The sequence below is a fragment of the Pleuronectes platessa genome, chromosome 23, assembly GCF_947347685.1.
Source record: "Pleuronectes platessa chromosome 23, fPlePla1.1, whole genome shotgun sequence".
In the NCBI taxonomy this organism is placed as follows: Eukaryota; Metazoa; Chordata; class Actinopteri; order Pleuronectiformes; family Pleuronectidae; genus Pleuronectes; species Pleuronectes platessa.
In genome coordinates, this window is record NC_070648.1 from 3966466 (window position 1) to 3983703 (window position 17238).

Below are 17238 nucleotides of genomic sequence, written 5' to 3' on the forward strand. Positions count from 1 at the left end.
TGAAACACTTTGATTTTGTTGCTTTTTTCTCCTCCTGCAAGTGCTGAAAACTTAAAAATGAATAAAACTTAAATTGGTTATCAGCTTCTCGGCCTGGATGTTTATTTCACCCACTTCTCACACGGCTGTTTCTCTTATCAGTGAAGGGGGGGGGGTTAAGTGCAAAGGAAAAGCTTGTGTCTGAATAATGAAAATACTACTGTCTGCTTATTTTAATTATGTCAAGTTGTCCAGATGTGTTTAAACAGCAGCAAATCTTTCCACTTGAGAAGCTGGAACCAGCAAATGTTTTGACAGTTTCACTTGACAATTACTAAAACATTTATTCATCCTCCGCCAGTTTGATGAGCAAGATTACTCAAAAACTACCGGGTGGATATTCATGAATCTTGGTAGAGGGATGCAGTACCTGTTAGTTCTTCTCCTTTATCACTTAGATGGAAAAACTTAACAGGGGGGCTTTCACTTTTGCGATTCTAAACATCACAGGGTCTTTAAATTCGATGTTCTATGTTACAAATTCATCATCTTCTATTAGACAGTTGTCGGAACACAAAAAATGGAAATATTTATTACAACATACAGAAATTAAGTAATGTTTTTTCCCCAAATTGTACAGATTCACGTAACAAATCTCTTACAGTTAAGTCAAATTTAAGTGCAAAATGTTTTAGCAAAAAAACAGTTTAGCAAAATCCCTTGTTCTTCTACAGCAAACAGTAGCCACATTGGGGTAATAAAAAAAAATAACAAAAGCAGTAGTTTCGTTCCCTTATAACTATGATACAGTAATAGTACAAGAAGTACAGCAGGCAGTACATGTGACACACGGGGACTGATCCGAGGGAACCAGTGGAAATGTCTCATATCAGCAGTTTCATCTCCGAGAGGGAAACAGAAGAAAACGACGCGTGACTTGAGTGAAACGCCACGACCAGCTTTTTCAAAACACCCGTTAGCTGCATAGACGCTGATCAGTGTGTGTTGTGGGGGGGAATGTTGTGTGTGGCGCTGGTGCACACTCGGCCCATGTGACAGGAGTGGCAGAGGAGATGAGTGTCCAGGGGGAAGCACTGCGAGCCGGGCTTATCCGAGAGCTGCTGTCGACACTCCTGCGGAAAAAGAGGAATATAAAAAAACACAGGAAGTGAGGTCGGGAATCCAGGAAGCTTCACATTAAAAGTCAGGAGCCGAGCGGGCGGTGGCTCTGATTTGAAGACATTTTTGAGGGAAGTAGGAGAACAGAGCAGATTGTGGGGGTTTGTCACTCACCTCGCAGTGATAGCACTCAAAGTGATAGTCCTTGTTCATAGACACGACCCTGAGGATCTCTTCACTGCCCTGAGAGACACAACGGCAGAGAAACACAGACGTCAACATGAGATTCAGGAACAGAAACAAAGCAACACGAGAATCTCTTCTGTGATTGGTGGACAGATTTATGGTTTGTCTCCAGTTATACTTTATTCTTCTATATCTATTTTCTTGTCGTGTAATATTACAACTTTACTCTCAAAAGCTCTTTCCAGTTCACACTCACCTCAGTGGGTAAGATGGGTTGTAAACAGGCAGCGCACTTGGGGGCAAAAGTCCTGCAGAAACAAAAGGAGGAAGTTAGACGGGGGAAGAAAACAGGAGCGCTCACACTGTTACGTCTCCGAATGTCACACGTGAGAAGACGACATTTCATAACACATTTAAGAACTCATGGTGAAGCAGCGCGACTCACTTGTTGTAGTCTGTGACGCAGTAGATGTTGCTGTGCTGGTCCACGGTGAAGGGCACGCCGTCCAGAGCCTTTGAGCAAACCACGCAGCGGAAACAGCCGGGATGGTACGAGTTCCCGAGAGCCTGAAGGATCTGAGGGAGGAGGAAGAACAGGACAAAAGGAAATGAAGCAAGGAAAACTACCGAGGAGATTATAACTGTCTGTGACTGTGTTTGTTAGACAGTTCACAGGAAAACTATTATTTTACTGATTTATGACCTTATTTCTCATAACAACATTACCGACTCGGGCATCAACGTGCCATTGCCCATCTGTGTTATGCGGAAAATAGGGCCCTGTGGTTCTCAGACGCGCTGGTGGCTCTGTGTTTATATTATGGGTTTTATGTGCTTCAAATATGGTAAAAACATTCAGAGTCTTATTTCTCCATTTATCACAAACCCAAGGCAAACATTCCACTGGAATCTGCCGTGGGAACCCGAGGAGACGCCAACAAACAAGACGTCACTGACTTTCTCTGTCCTCTGGGAAAGAAGGGGGGGTGGGGGGGGGGGGGGGTTCTTGAAAGGAATTCTGGGAAACAGGATGTAAGTTTAACTGAAAATTATCCGAGGGAGGGTTAAAGGTTAGAGGAGAGTCGTTCAGATTCTTACATAAGTCCTGGAGGTTAGATGCATCTGTGCCTCCTCATGAGACACATTCATACACACACACACACACACACACACACACAAAGAGACACACACATCCACACACACACCTCACCTGTTCGAGAATAAGATGGCCACACACACTACACTTCTCTGCAGCAGCCTGGAATCCCGAGAACTGAAACAAAGCAAATGAACATGAGCACAAACGTCCCAAGTGGTTGCTTATGATACTGTGTGAGTGTGTGTGTGTGTGTGTGTGTGTGTGTGTGTGTGTGTGTTGAGGACAACCCGCCTCCACCTCATCTCTCACCATGTAATCCTCTTTACAGTACACAGAGCCACTGACATTGTAGAAGTCCTTGTTCCTCAGGGTGCGTCCTGCAGGGGGACAGAGGTGAGACGTTTAGAGAAGGTGTGGTGGCGACACAAATCCAGAGTAAAGCTCAAATTCTTTAAATCATATGGGGGGGGGGGGGGGCACTCACCACAGGACACACAGGTGAAGCAGCGTGTGTGATAGAGGTTGTCCAGAGCCTGGCAGGCGTTGTCCGCCCCGTACACGCCTTTCCCACACTTCACACAGGTTCCTGCAGACACACACACACACACACACACACAGACACACAACGGACACAAACACAAGCATTTAGTGGAGAGTAATCACTTGTGTCTCTTAACACTTCGTTTACGATCGCATTCCAGGAGGATGCGTCTGAAATCCAACGCCACACAAAGTGTCAACACTTGTAAATCCTCCGGTTCGCACCACCGAGGGGGTTTTCACACAGTTCAAACCCGGCGGCCCGTGCCAGCCTGTTAACTCATCCTCTCCAGTGTCTGTGCTGAAGCTCTGTCATTAAAGGGAAACTCCACCGGATCTGACTTTTTTTTTTTTTTAGCAGGCGCTTCAGAAGGGACTCCTCCTTTCTCCTGGAGCGTTTGAAATAAAAGACATTCCTTTAAATTTTTTACTTTGAGCCCAACAATTGGAGCCATTTTGAGATTATAACAAGGCGGCGCTTATTCCCTCACAACTTGCTTTAGTAGATTACAACAGAAACAACTTCTTCTTAACACTTCAAGTCAATGAAACAGATGCTTTGTTCCTTTCCCCCCTTTTTCGAGTGAAGCTCGATCAGATGAAAAGCATTTACTGACATTCCAGTTAAAAGGCTAAATTAACATTTCTAGGTTAATTTGGAATAAGTTTGACTTTTACTGTTTAATGGCGCTAAAATATTTAGTTCACCAACTTTAAAAGGCAGCACCGAGTAACCTTTGATTCCCTCTCCTCACCCTGAACTTTAGCTCAGTTAAACACCAGAGTTTGTCGCAAAGATTCAGCAGGAAACTTTGAAAAAAATTTAATTCTAAATCAGAGCTAATCATCAGCTCTTCTGGTTCAGGAAGCCGGGGATTGTGGGAAATATCCACAGCTAAGTTGTGTTATTTGCATTTTCTCAAACTCATCTTTCTCTGTTAAACCACTGTGTGCCTGCAGAGGGCGCTGTTGCTCAGTGAAGGTCACACAGTTGCTGCTTCAGGTCAACACTTGCACCCAGCTTCTTTCTTTTTGGTCCCGACAGAGGAGAGTTCACACTGAGCACAAAGTGGAAAAGTGGAAAAGTGGTGTTGGTCCGAGCAGCGGAGCCTCTGGGATCTATTTAAGGGTCTGCCAGAGTTTTTTCCTTCTTCTCCTTCTCCCCGTCTAATGTGGCTGAGGGAGTGCCACGCAAATCCAGAATTCCTCCCTCTGTGCCGCTGCCGCCTTGGACAGTCCCTCGGATATTTAGGAACAGGCCCGGCTCGCTGCCAAAACCAGAAACCAGAGGCCCGAGTCTCAATCTCAAGCTTTTAAACACAGCGTCCAAAGCCACCGCATTTAGAATAAGCCTGGAAATGATGGAGTTAAGACTCTGAGTCTTTTTTATAAAGACATGAGTTTTGTAGAATAGAAACAATTAAGTATATTTTTTACTACGCTACTAGTTTTACGTTTTGTTTTTCTATTAAACACTTTCTCGACAGATTTACTCTGACTACACCTACGTCACCTTGATTTGTGGATATTTATTGTTTTTACTTTCTTTTTAATGATTGTTTTCTGGCGTTGTGACTCTTTCCCCCTTCACATAGGTGTGTGTGTCTGTGTGTGTGTGTGTGTGTGTGTGTGTGTGTGTGTGTGTGTGTGTGTGTGTGTGTGTGTGTGTGTGTGTGTGTGTGTGTGTGTGTGTGTCTTGACGGCTCACGGCTTCTGATTTCTTCCTAATGGCAGAGGAGTACAGTATTGTATGTCCCCTCCGGGCGCACATACCTGAGCGGAGAAAACAGGCTACAGCACACACCGAGGCAGCATTACACACACACACACACACCAACACACATGAGTCACACACACACTGCATTACTGTGGCCTGAAGTCACTCAGGGGAAACACACCCTGCCGCAGAGAAAACAATACACACACATATATTTATATTCATCCAGCCACCATAACACACTCCTATCCTGCTACACACACACACACACACACACACAGAGCCCTCAACTTCTGTGACTCACAATAATGGTCACAGTTGTGTTTATATAGAACCATGTAATTTGTGTCTGACTGTTACATGAGCGTTGTGCACTTTAATGGCCATGTAGCTACGCTGCATTAGGCCCCCCGTGTGCACGGCACTGTGGCAAATCGGCAACGCCTGCGTGAACCATCAGCTGACTTGCCGTGGACACAGGTGTGATTCCACACGTCTCTGCACATGCCGGAGCTTTATTTTGTTTCCTTTAAATAAATGGTTTTTCTATCTGCTGCTCTGGATCAGCGTTTGAAGCCTGAACATTTCTTCTTGCTCCTTTATGCTCTGCATGTCTCTGCAGGCTCCATCCATCCCTTCACTCTTTGAACCATTAATCTGTCCATCCATCCTTGCATCCATCCCTGCAAACCCTTTCATTTAGAGAGAAACCTGTGATCTGACACCAGGCAGCGCCGAGGACAATAATAACACAGTGAGGGCGGATGCTGCTGCTGCGGCGGCGGCTCCTCTATGAATGAATGCACGTGATGCCGCCCGTGACCAGTGACGCCAGCAGCTCGGATTCTCAAACCATTTGTGTTTAACGTCCTCAATTCCTTTCCCTGCTCCTGAAAACTATTTAAATTTAAAAAAAAAAAAGGTTTCTCACCAAAGTACTCCTGTCGGTTCTCAGGGGCCTCCCGTCCCGCTCCGGCTCCCGGGTCCTCCTGAGGTTTGCCGGGCCCCCCAGCCGAGGACAGTGTTGTGGCGCTGGGTTTGGAGAGAGCGGTCAGGGCGAGGGACTGCTCCTTCAGCATCAGGCCCTCCAGGAGCCCGTCACCCTCCAGGGCCGCGTCCCTCAGCAGCAGCCGGGTCAGCTCCTCCTGGTAGCGGGTGCCGGGCAGGTCCGAGTAGCGGGCCCTCTCTCCCATCACGCCCCCCCCCCTCTTTGCCTCTCGCCCCCACCTGCTGCTCATCCCACCAGTCTGGGCCACCCCGGTAACATGCAGCTGCCGGGCTTCCCACAGCCGGTGGGTAGGAGTGTCGACTGTCGTGGGCCCCCGGACGCATCCCCCCGTCCAGGTATTGAGTCCAGGCCTCCACAGGGGTGACCCCCGGCCGTCCTGGGGCGCAGTAACCAGCCACACACATCCCCGACTGCATGGAGGGGGACTGCTGCTGTGGGGGGAGTCCTCCAGAGGCAGAGTACCGGGAGTCATAGCCCAGGCTGATGCCGCTGGTCCGGTTGCTGCTACAGCGGCTCCCCATGGGGCTTCCCCCCCCGCCGCCGCTGGCCGTGCTGGAGGCAAAGCTGGACCTGGGGCTGACCAGCACCGACTCCTGGAGGCTGAAAGACGAGCACGGGCTCACCGCCGGGCCCGGAGGGTAGAAGAAGCTTCCTCCTACACCTCCTCCGGTCCCATCAGAAGGCCGGTGGGGCGGATGGGAGAGGGAGGCAGGCCGGGGGCTCTCCCACAGTTCACTGCCCGTGCTCAGGCGCTTGTAGAACAGAGCCTCCTGAAGAGAGAGACGCTTGTGCCTCTCGGGCTCGGAGAGGTACCCGGGCTCGGCCAGGCCACCTCTGGGGGCCGACCCATAGCCCGCGGCGGCAGAGTACGGCGGAGGCACGGAGTGAGGAGGTGGCTGGGAGAGGAGCTGCTGTCGTTTGACCAGCTGCTGGAGCTCCAGGGAGTAGCGCCGCTGGTTCAGGGACGTCCTGGATCCAAACATCCCCATCGTGTCACACTCGGGTCCCAGGCCCGACTCCCGCCTCATGTGGAAGTCCACACCTTCCCCCAGGTAACAGGAAGCCCGCTGCTGGGGGGAGCGGCGCCTCAGCGGTGCCAAGGTGGAGGGGTGGAGCGGCTGCTCCCCATCTGAAGATATGGTGCCCACCGTGACGGAAGTCTGTGGTGAGGTGAGGAGCTGAGGGGGAGGAATGCCTCCCCCTCCTCCCCTCCCACTCGCTGGAACACATGCATCACTTGTGGTTGCAGAGGCAAGCGGGAACTGGCCAGGTCTGGAGGGCGAGGCAGCTGCAGAGCCGGGAGCTGGTGGCAGACCGCTGCCCCCACCCCCACCACCTCCTCCTCCACCACCTCCTCCTCTGGAGATGCCAGCGTTGGCGTTGCTGTTATTGGAGTTGTTGGCAGAGTCGTGTTTTTTCTTGGAACTGTTGAATTTCACACTGCCCGAGTCTGTGAGCTTTAACTTCTCCAGTAACTTGCTGATGGGCCTGTCCATGATGAAGCCTTCTCCTTTGTGTGTGTGTGTGTTTTAAATACCTGTCTGGGCAAAGTCAAGTCTCACAGCTTCTCCTTGAAGTTACAGCAGCAGAACAAGGATGTTTAAAGTAAAATCGACGGCTTCTACTAAGACAATTGAAATGTCAGCGTTCAAATACTATAATAACAAATCAAATACTATAATTAGAAGTAAAAAAAAAAAGGAAACTGGCCTCTGAAGTAGCTCAAAGCTAAATAATAATTAAAAAAAACGGACCGCTTATTATATATACAAACACACAATAAATACAAAAACAGATAAATAAAAGCTTTAAGACATTTCAGGGTGGTTACATGACTCGAGTCCTCGGGGTCCTCGGCCTCTATGTGGAGGATCCACAGGCGCAGGGGGGCTGCTGGGAACGAGGAGCCATCGCACTGGGAGAGAATCACTGGTGCAGTTCACCTCAGTGTGGATCCAGACAGGAAACGATGGAGACACACATCCAGGACACTTGAGAGTGACCTACGGTGGTGGAGGGCCTCCTTTGTGGGCCCTCATGTGGCTCCACATCTGCATCTTGTGAAGTGTATGTGTGTGTGTGTGTATGATCCAGAGTCTGTGTGTGTGTCTGTGTGAGTGTGTGAGTTTGTGAACTTCCCTCTTGGAGAGAATCAGAAAGACAAAGCGGGATATCAACCCTTCATGTGGGCTCCGGTGTGAACAACAACACGGATCCGTCGACTCCTGCCATTCATCCCGGGAGGAAACGTGCTCGCTTTGTAAAAAATAAGAAAAAAGGAGTCCAACTTTAAAAGCACAGGAAGCACAGACCGCCTCCGGTCAGTGTCCTCGGTCCGTGTCCCGTCCGGTGGTTTGTCCTCGGTGGAGAAGTCCGCTCCGGGACTCGCTGGAACATGAGTAGCGGAGAAGTTTGGAGGAGCCGGAGAAGGAGTAGAGGAGAAAACCCGGAGCTCCGTTAACTCACATCCCGGCGGAGGAGAAGGAGCGGAGCGGCGGGACCGAGCGAGCCTCCCGGGCGGCGGTAGAATCCCTCCCCGCGAGCGGTGCACGGTGGACGGCGGAGTTTCTTTCTTTCTTCCCCCTGAATAATGACCGACCTCCCCCTCTTCTTCTACTTCTTCTTCTTCTTCTCCTTCTTTTTCAACTGTGTCGAGCTGTCCGCGGCGAAGGGAGCTGCTTCCGCTTACGGCTTTTCAAAGTAAACTTTCAAATTTAGCATAGCAGGGGCGTTGCAAGAGTTTAGATCGTGAAGTCCAGGGGGGGCACTTCCCTCCGTTAATTTACGGCATAAGTAGTTTTAAAAGCTGGATGGTTGACGTGACTAACGTCCAAAAGTGAAGCCAGGTCTCCACCGCTGGCTCCAGTGTAGGTGATAAATCCGTGGAAAGCCGGGGAATTCAATGGGAGGCCCCACGCTCCAAGGGGCCCCCATAGGTTTATTATGTATAATCTGGGCTGGCATCATTCGATTAATCACTCTTTTGTTAGAAATTGTAAACTTCATGTGTAATAACAATACTTGAACTGTTTTTGTCTTGTTCTTGCTAATTAGCTTTTTGAAGCTATGCTGCTATTTAGTGTATCAAATGTTTATTTGTATTGTTTGTATGAGTAAAAAAAAGAGTTGAGTTTTACAATAACAGAAAATAAAAAACTAGTAAACATTCACATTTTCTTTTACTGTCAGTCCAGCTTTTGTATAGTCTGGGCACACTTTATTGTGAAGGAGACTTCCTGTGTGTGTGCAGCATGACACCGCACTGCTCCTGGATCAGGGGGCAGCCGGAACACCTTTCCACCAGACATGGCTGTTTCGTCATTCATTCGCAAAAACTGCTCAGAAGAAGTTTCTGACCTGAGATCTGCGAACAACAATAAAAGAACGTATTAATAACGAGCCTCGACCTCGAGACTCAGAGTCTGAAAGAGGGAAAGTGTGGTTGGAATTCTGGATAAAGTAAAAAAAAGTTCTCCAGGATTTCTGCCTTTTCAAATAAAGTCTTCCACCTCCCACATACTTGAGCTCATGTCTGGATTAGTTTTGGATTAAAACGTGAAGAGTTGACAGTGAAAGAAGATCCTACAGGGGAACTGGAGTTTGAAAATATTCAGCAACATGTTAAACTTCTTACTTAAGTTAAACACACACAAGCTTTTCCATTAAAATAAACTTAAAATACACAAATTGCTAATTTAACACAGTCATAACACACTGTATATTGTGTTATACCTCTTTTATTGAGGTACTTTATTTCGAAGCCAGTTAAACAAAAGTATTGGAGCTGTGTCCCTCTCAAAAGTACTTCAGTAGAAGTTATTGCACAATTAACTAGGCAACAACTACCTTGGAATGTTACTAAGGGACAGTGGGGACAGCAAGGTCACGCCCCCCCCCCCCCCCCCCCCCCCCCCCAGAAACGATAGTACGGTACGTTTACTTTTAATACCTTAAGTATATCTAATAGCAAGTGCTTAGTTACTACACAAGTAGAAAAGAGAAGTGGTCCTTTTACTTTAAATATTTTAATTATATTTAAAAGCAGGTGCTAACTTATGTTTTACTCAAATTGGGAAATTAATGTGGTACTTTAACTTTTACTTGACTGATGTTTTTCTCTATTTGCTAAAGTACAATGTTCGATTACACCACTGCACATGAAATGAATGATAAAGGAAGTACATTTAAAATGCTTTGTTTGTAACTGAGTATTATTACTGATTAAAATTATAGTATTCAAAGTATATTTACTTTGACACTGTTGTAAAAACAAGTAAACACATGTACATGTTGTTTTGTCACGTTTCAGTGAAGCAAGAGTTGAAACTGCGTCGTTTGGGGCAACGGCTCTACTTTGTTCAAGCGCCAGCCTGTGGAATGTGCGGAGGGACACGGGGGGGTGAGGCGGCTGGTGGATTTTTTCTCCGTGTGTGGATTCTCCAGGGACGATCCAGAGTAAACACTCCGCTGCTGCTGCACCACTGACCCGCTGCTGCATCACTGACCTGCTGCTACATCATTGACCTGCTGCTGCACCACTGACCCTTTTACCACTGACCTGCTGCTGCTGCACCACTGACCCTTCTACCACTGACCCTCTGCTGCTGCACCACTGACCCTTTTACCACTGACCTGCTGCTGCTGCACCACTGACCCTTCTACCACTGACCCTCTGCTGCTGCACCACTGACCCTTCTACCACTGACCTGCTGCTGCTGCACCACTGACCCTTCTACCACTGACCTGCTGCTGCTACCACTGACCCCTGCACCACTGACCCGCTGCTGCCACACCACTGACCAGCTGCTGCTGCAACCACTGACCCCTGCATCACCGACTGTCTGCTGTTGCACCTCTGACCCCTGCACCACTGACCCGCTGCTTCTGCACCACTGACCGGCCACAGATTCTGCTCTCTGCCGCCGGTAACTCATCAGGGACACATCACCTCCTCCTAATAAAGTCCAGCCCTTGTGGCCCGATGTGCCGGGGGGAGTCAGTTGTCTGTGGCCCCCCCGCCTCACGGAGGCCCCCCCCCCCCCCCGGCCCCTGCGGTGCAGTGGATCCCTGCAGCGGCTGCAGCCTCCAGTCTGATCTCAGCTCCTGCAGCTCAGCGAGTGGGAACTTGTCTGAAAAGCCAACAGAGAAATTCTTCTGGGCTTAGTGTTGGAGCAGTTCATACAAAAACAATACTTTACACACACACAGACACACAGACACACACACACAGACACACTGACACCGACACACACACACTACACTCCACTCAGCTCCATAATATTTACACAGAGACACTTGAAGTCCTCTCCATCCATCCACATCAATCTTTCTCTGAAGTGTATTTTTGTGATTAGCAGTTCAAAGAGCAAACAAAACATTTAAACACAACTTTTATTTCTCCGGAGAAATTCGATTTATGTGTTTTTTCAAATTCCTGCTGCTCTGCTCACAGCTAACGTTCACACCACATCATAACTTCTGATGAGGTGAGACAATCTGTTCAGGGGTCAAGGGTCAAACACAAGGGGAACCACCGCATTAAAAGCGTATAAACAAGATTTCTCAACTTAAAAATAAAGAAGTATGAAATATTAAATAGATAAATACGGTTATCAGTCTGACATCATCTGATTATTTTCTCTCAGACATGACGAGGCTCAGGTCGACGTCACACTCACACTATGATTATTATCTTCATAGTAACACTTATATTACAGTTAGTCACAGTTAGGCTTCCTTTCTATTTCATAGTATTCTGACTATATCCAGTGTTATTCATAGTTTGTGCAATTAATGAATCATAATTTTCGAAAAAACAACCGATGAGATCAATCAAAATAAAAACATTAAATACATATGTTAAATCCTTATATGATTAATAACACTTTTTAAATGTAATTATTTAGTTAATGGCCCATGTATGGTACATAACAAAGGGAGGGTATACTTTTATTATTAATAGTCTTTGGTGTTATTAAGTTTGAACAGAGAACTGAATTGAACTGAATTGAAAACAGCTGAAATGAGCCCGGGCCCCCTCACGGTGTGCCTCCAGCTCCCCCCGGTGGTGGACGGTGGTCACTGCAGACCAACATGGCGGCCCCCGTCAGGACGCTGTGCTGCTCAGGTGAGACAGAGGTTATTCACTCAATGTGTTGTTTACCTGCGTCGCGTTAGAACACAGGAGCCACGTGTGCGTGTAGATCAAGTCGTCGCCCTATTTAACTCAGAGTCTGTTTTAATAACTATTGTAAAAGCCGCTGTACCGCCTGAGTAGCAGAGCTAATGCTAATGCTAACTATTAGCTCATCAGAACTACTGGCAGCATTGAGGTGATGTTTACGTTTATATTTATATTTAAATCACTGAGCTCTGATGACAAATGAGTAAATAAAGACCGTTATTAATAAAGTATCTTCCTATTGAACCCAGACACCACGTTAACCTGCTGCTGACAGTGTAAATACAGCTCTGATAATGGATTTCATGTTGATTACATGTTGTTTACATGTTGTTTACATGTTGACTTCATGTTTCTCCTGTCGTTGTTTCCCAGTGTTGAGAAACTGCACTCGAAGCTTCAGCACAACGTGTGGAGCACAGGCTGGAGAGAAATGGAGGAAAGAGTAAGTTTCCTGTTCAGAGTACATTTACTGAGTACTGTGTTTAATATTAGAATAATAATAGTACTCTGACAAGCAGTACTTATACTGAGAAATGATAACAGGAGCCTTTTTGTTTGTGCTAAATTATTTGATATCATTTAAAGGATGTGTTTTCTCAAGTTGTTTATCTTCCTTGTTGTTTAACACGTGTGTGTGTGTGTGTGTTTGCTCTCAGACATGGACTCGCTCGGAGCGGCACAGAATACGGACCTCTGACGGATTTACCCGACTGGTCGTTTGCAGGTATGTTCTACTTTATTCTTTGAAACATCATTTATATTCAGGGTTATTGTCTTTCTCAAATTTCTGATCATGATTTAGAGGGAAATGAATGAATAGGGAATAATAATCTTTAAGAATTGTGAGTTGTTATTTTTCTTCTTTGCTTTTCGTCTGTAGTAAATTTTATTCAGTGTCGACTGTTTGATTTCCTGCTGTAAACATTTTCCCCACAAGGTGGAATGTGAAATGCTTTGTAAGAATATGATTTGTTTACTATTTTATTTAGGTTTTGTGTCGCAAACCGTGTATGAGACACAATAATCATATCAAAGCTTGTGTTGCCAAAACTTTAGCTTATGCTCTAGAGTCCGTGCTGCGCCTTTGTCCCTCTATTGTGCTCCTTGTAAATATGGTAGACATCTGTGAAGGTGTGTAGTAAACAAATGTGTGTATTTGTGGCATGTAAACGTTGTGTGTGTGTGTGTTAACTTTATCTTTGATGGTGGACAGATGGAAGAGCAGCTCCACCAATGAAAGGCCACATGAGACGAAAACAAGAGAGAGAAGTTTTAGCTGTGAGTATCGTAGACTTCAATTATAATCATCTCCATCCGTATTATCATTTTTACATCCGTGCATTTCTGCCTTTCCCCCGTTTCCCTGTCACAGAGACGTATCGTGATGCTCAACGACGAGGTGGACAAAGGAGTCGAGAAGTGGAAGAACAAACAGGGCGAGGCCCAACGACTGGAAGACCACAAGAAGTCTCTTTTATTAAAACCCAAAGGGAGGCTACTACTGAAGAAGAAATCTCAAAGTTCAAACTGACCATCCTGTGATGTCCTCATGTTGATGTTCAGCTCCGTGCACAGACTCATGAGGATGTCTCTGTTCTCTCCTGCTTTATCATTTCTGTTTGTCAGTGTTCATGGCCGTCTGAAATAAATGATTTTCTAAGTGAAGCAGATCTGCTCATTTCTTTGGGATCATTTTTACAGATGGAACGTGGAGTTAATGTCTCTCTGCTTCCACTAGAATGCAGCATTTCTCTTTCGGAGCCGCGTCCGGAGCTCAAACGCCATTTTGTCTGGTTTCGACACTCGGAGCGAGTAAATCAGGGAGTTGTGTTGAGCAGGCGGAGGAAGGGAGGAGCTGGCAAACTGATCCAGGATCCTCTCTGTGCACGAGTGATTGAAGGGCTCACACCTTGGCATGCTGCAGTCAGTCAGTGTCATTCCTCGAAGGCCACAGATCAGTTTGATAAGGAAATAAAAGCTTTTGTGGCAGAAGAGAGAAACACAAATCACTCCAGATGTTTGGAGATAGAAAGTGAGCGTCTTTGGAAACGTTCTGTCTCTAATCAAGCTTTTTTCATAACTCACATGAAGCTTCTTTGTCTTTATTTTCATGAGGCTTCTCCACCAACTTGAAGGGACAAGCTGGAGTTTGGTGTCTGGAAATACGATTTAAACCGACTGCAGCCAAGTTGGCAGAAAGCTCCGTCCCACAGAAAGTGATATTTTCTGGTATCGACTCAATTTCTTTAAAGCCGGGAGGGAAAAAATATCTCAATCAAGCTGCAGAAACATTTAACTGTATCATCATTGAAGTGTCAAAGCAGAAATGCACAAGTTCTTTTGGAGGTAAACTGAGTGAGAGGCTTATATCTGCTCTACGTCTTTTGAAATCCTGATGATTAAACTTGACCTCTCGTCGTTTACACTCTTTGTTCGGGGACATTGAGCAGAGACGCGGAGCAGCTGTGCTTTTTGTAAACTCAGCAATAACTTTCCGGGACTTTGACTCATAAACACACTATTTACAAAATGAGGTAAGCCTCCCCCTCTTCTCCCCCCCCTATCCTTCCCTTGGCTCACCCTCACTTTTGCTCTCTTCGACCCTCTTCCTCAAGTTCTTCTCTCCCTCTCTGTTGCTGTCTGTGCCCGGGTCTTGTTGCAGACTTCAGCAAAGCCCCACTGTAATTAGGGTTGCTACAGCCGCTGAGTTGCAAATTCTTTTCTGTGGAGATGGGAGTTTTCTCCCCCCCTTGCCTCCCCTCCCTGTCTTGACTTCTTTCTTACCCAGTTGACCGAAGCAGCTGACTGTTGGTCACTGAACAGGCCACAGAGGGTGTGAGATGTTGAAAAAGGTGTTTTTAAGAAACTTCAAAGTGGTTAAACAAGGCGGCAGAATTCAACCTTCACACGTGTCCTCGCACCTGGAGCATCACAAGACCTCAGACAGTGAGACATGTGACTCCCGACTCACCGTCCTCTCACATCCTGCTTTTCTGTGAATGTCTCCCCCCTCCTCCTCCCTCTCCTACTCCCATCCACCCCCCACCGACCCCCCCACCACCTCTCCCTTCCTCTCCTCCTCGTGTTGTTTTGGTTTTTCCTGAAATGAGAACCAGATGTTGCTTATTGTGCAGAAGTCGCCGACAGAGGGGAGGCAGGGAGAGGAGGGGGGAGACGGATGTTTTAGGGGGTTGGGGGGGGGGGTGTTAGGTGAGGTCAGTCTGCGAGGATGGAGGATAAAAAGGAAAGAGAGAGGAGGAGGAGGAGGAGGAGGTGAAGGACGAGACAGATGTGGTCGCGTTTGAGGATTAGCTGACAGGCCTTGTGTAGTTGTGCCCACAGACCAGGAACAGGGAGGGATTCCTGGCACAGCCGACTGGGGAAGGGGGTCGAGTGAGGATGTGCTGGTGCAGTGTCGGGGGGGTTTGTGGAGGGTCTGATTCAGCAACTCGTTCCCAGAGACCGCTTCCTGACCTGGGTGTTCCTGGGGTATGGGGCACCCTGGGTTAACACGATGGACAGAATTCCACAGCCTGAACATTTTGAACCCGACTGATTGTGGCTCTAACTGTCTTTGTTTGTTGGGCAGAAAGCTTTGTGGTCTCTTAGAAGTTATTACTTTTTAAATAGTTGATTAGTTTCAGTCTTATTTCACGTCACTCTGTTAAAATGCCTCTGCTCGAGTGGGAGTTTGAAGAAAGGCTTAGATCCTTTATTTGAATAAAAGTACAAATGTATCGTAAAAACACGCAATTGCATAAAAGTCCTGTGTTAAAAAATCAAGACGTAGGAATCGTTGTTTTAACACAAAACTAAACTTGGTTTATTGTCGTCTGTAAATGATGTAATCAAAACAAAAGGAATGAGTTGAATAGTTGTTTTCTGCAAACTTTAATGTAAAAATAACTTTAATATCATTGTCTTTAAACAGAAATCTTACTTCTTTAAGCCCTTAACTTAAGGTCACTTGAGCAAATTAGTTTCTGTATTGTCAGGGTCTGTGTTTTCTCAGAAAATGTTGCAGAGTACAAACGTAAAGTGGAAACGCTCGAGTTCTGGGACTGGACGTCCGGTAGGAGAAGAAAACCAGGATGGAAAAAGAAGAGAAAAAGTTACAGTACAGAGGAAACTGAGCCATAATGTGGGTCACCCAAACAAGGGCTCAGGTTGAATTGCAAGCAGCTGTCCTGGCCACTTCCTGCCTGCATGGCACGGAGCAGGAGTGCTGAGCCTGACGGTTGCTCCTGCGCCGCCCGGCCACACCGAACGAGTCCAGCATTAAAATGGCTGACAAAGACGGAGGAAGAGGAGAAGAAGCCAACGTGGCTGCCAGCGAAGTCATCTGTGTTTATCTGGGTGACCTACAGGACAGGACAAGCAGATTCTTGGCAGATCTCGGCTCGGTGCAAAGTCACCACGAGTTTACTGACTCAAAACTCATCTGCAGCAGCTTTTGATGACATTGAACTTCACAGTCTCTGGTCTGACTTCCCCTCTGTGAGGAGAGCTCCTCGGTGGGAGAGCTGCAAGGTGAATTTAATAGGTCCCGTAGTTTCCTAATCATTTCCTGGAAGAGAACGGTGAATTCTCAGCATGGTTCCTAGAGGGAAATTAGTTGTGGTCATAGGAAACAAAATTGGTGCATAACCAGTGAATAAACTCCAAGTTGGGTTGTTGATAAATGGATTTTGATCCAGATCTTTTTTTCCTCAACCAGGAAACCTCCAAATTCGAGCCAGTAACGTTCATAACTGATTTATAAAGCATATAATGTATGTAAATGGAGCTTTATTAGAAAGCTGTGACTCTGTGATGAGCTCTTTGGTGACTCTACTACTGTAACTGCCAAAAACTGCAACCTAATGCTGTGACAGCTGAGAGATTCGATCTGAAAACCTTCAGTGTTCCCACACAGTGCAGCAGCGACCTCACATCCATCAGAGTGTCGGCGGAGACTCATCGGTCCAAACGGTTATTGTGCATGAGAGAGATCCACTGAGACAAATGGAAACACCAGCGTTTGGCCGGCGATGGAGGAAAGTGGAGGAGCAGATGTGAGCAGTCGGTAGGGGTTAGTGGAGGGAATCGAACACGTGACGCAGACAAGTCACATTTTTAATAACTGGTGCAAAAGAAATGTGTCTTTCATGAGAAGAGTGGAAATCTGAGCGGCCAATCTCAACTCAAGGTCCGGTCACTCGCTTAATTTGAAGTATGTTAGTTTACGACCTAAACTCAGCATTAAATCTGCTATTACATTATAATACGAGTGTCAAAATCCAATTTAAATCAAAATAAAACTGTAATTTCAAATGTTCTTTTAAGATCTTTTAAGAAAGTCAAACACACTGCACGTTGGGCTGCAACTGGAGAAATTAATATAAACTTCTTCAGGAATTTTCCTG

The 17238-nt window shown here is 46.6% G+C and overlaps 2 protein-coding genes across 2 annotated transcripts; one reads left to right on the forward strand and one right to left on the reverse strand.

Moving 5' to 3' along the window:
• Positions 1-542: 542 nt before the first annotated feature.
• Positions 543-8267, reverse strand: ajuba (ajuba LIM protein). Its single transcript, XM_053415597.1, is given in 9 exon segments — positions 543-1112; positions 1273-1341; positions 1541-1592; positions 1730-1860; positions 2495-2557; positions 2693-2760; positions 2868-2969; positions 5572-5833; positions 5835-8267. Coding segments are annotated over 9 exon segments (2196 nt in total). The 5' UTR covers positions 7146-8267; the 3' UTR covers positions 543-974.
• Positions 8268-11723: 3456 nt separating this feature from the next.
• Positions 11724-13498, forward strand: mrpl52 (mitochondrial ribosomal protein L52). Its single transcript, XM_053416296.1, has 5 exons — positions 11724-11776; positions 12206-12275; positions 12490-12557; positions 13047-13111; positions 13206-13498. Exons 1-5 carry the CDS (start codon positions 11743-11745, stop codon positions 13362-13364), a joined length of 396 nt encoding a protein of 131 aa, XP_053272271.1. The 5' UTR covers positions 11724-11742; the 3' UTR covers positions 13365-13498.
• Positions 13499-17238: the final 3740 nt, after the last annotated feature.

Bases quoted from the DNA above. Each gene is read 5' to 3' on its own strand.
- mrpl52 (XM_053416296.1), top strand. From the start codon at position 11,743: ATGGCGGCCCCCGTCAGGACGCTGTGCTGCTCAG. The intron at 11,777-12,205 runs GTGAGACAGAGG...GTTGTTTCCCAG, and splicing joins CAGGACGCTGTGCTGCTCAG to TGTTGAGAAACTGCACTCGA. The intron at 13,112-13,205 runs GTGAGTATCGTA...TCCCTGTCACAG, and splicing joins AAGAGAGAGAAGTTTTAGCT to AGACGTATCGTGATGCTCAA.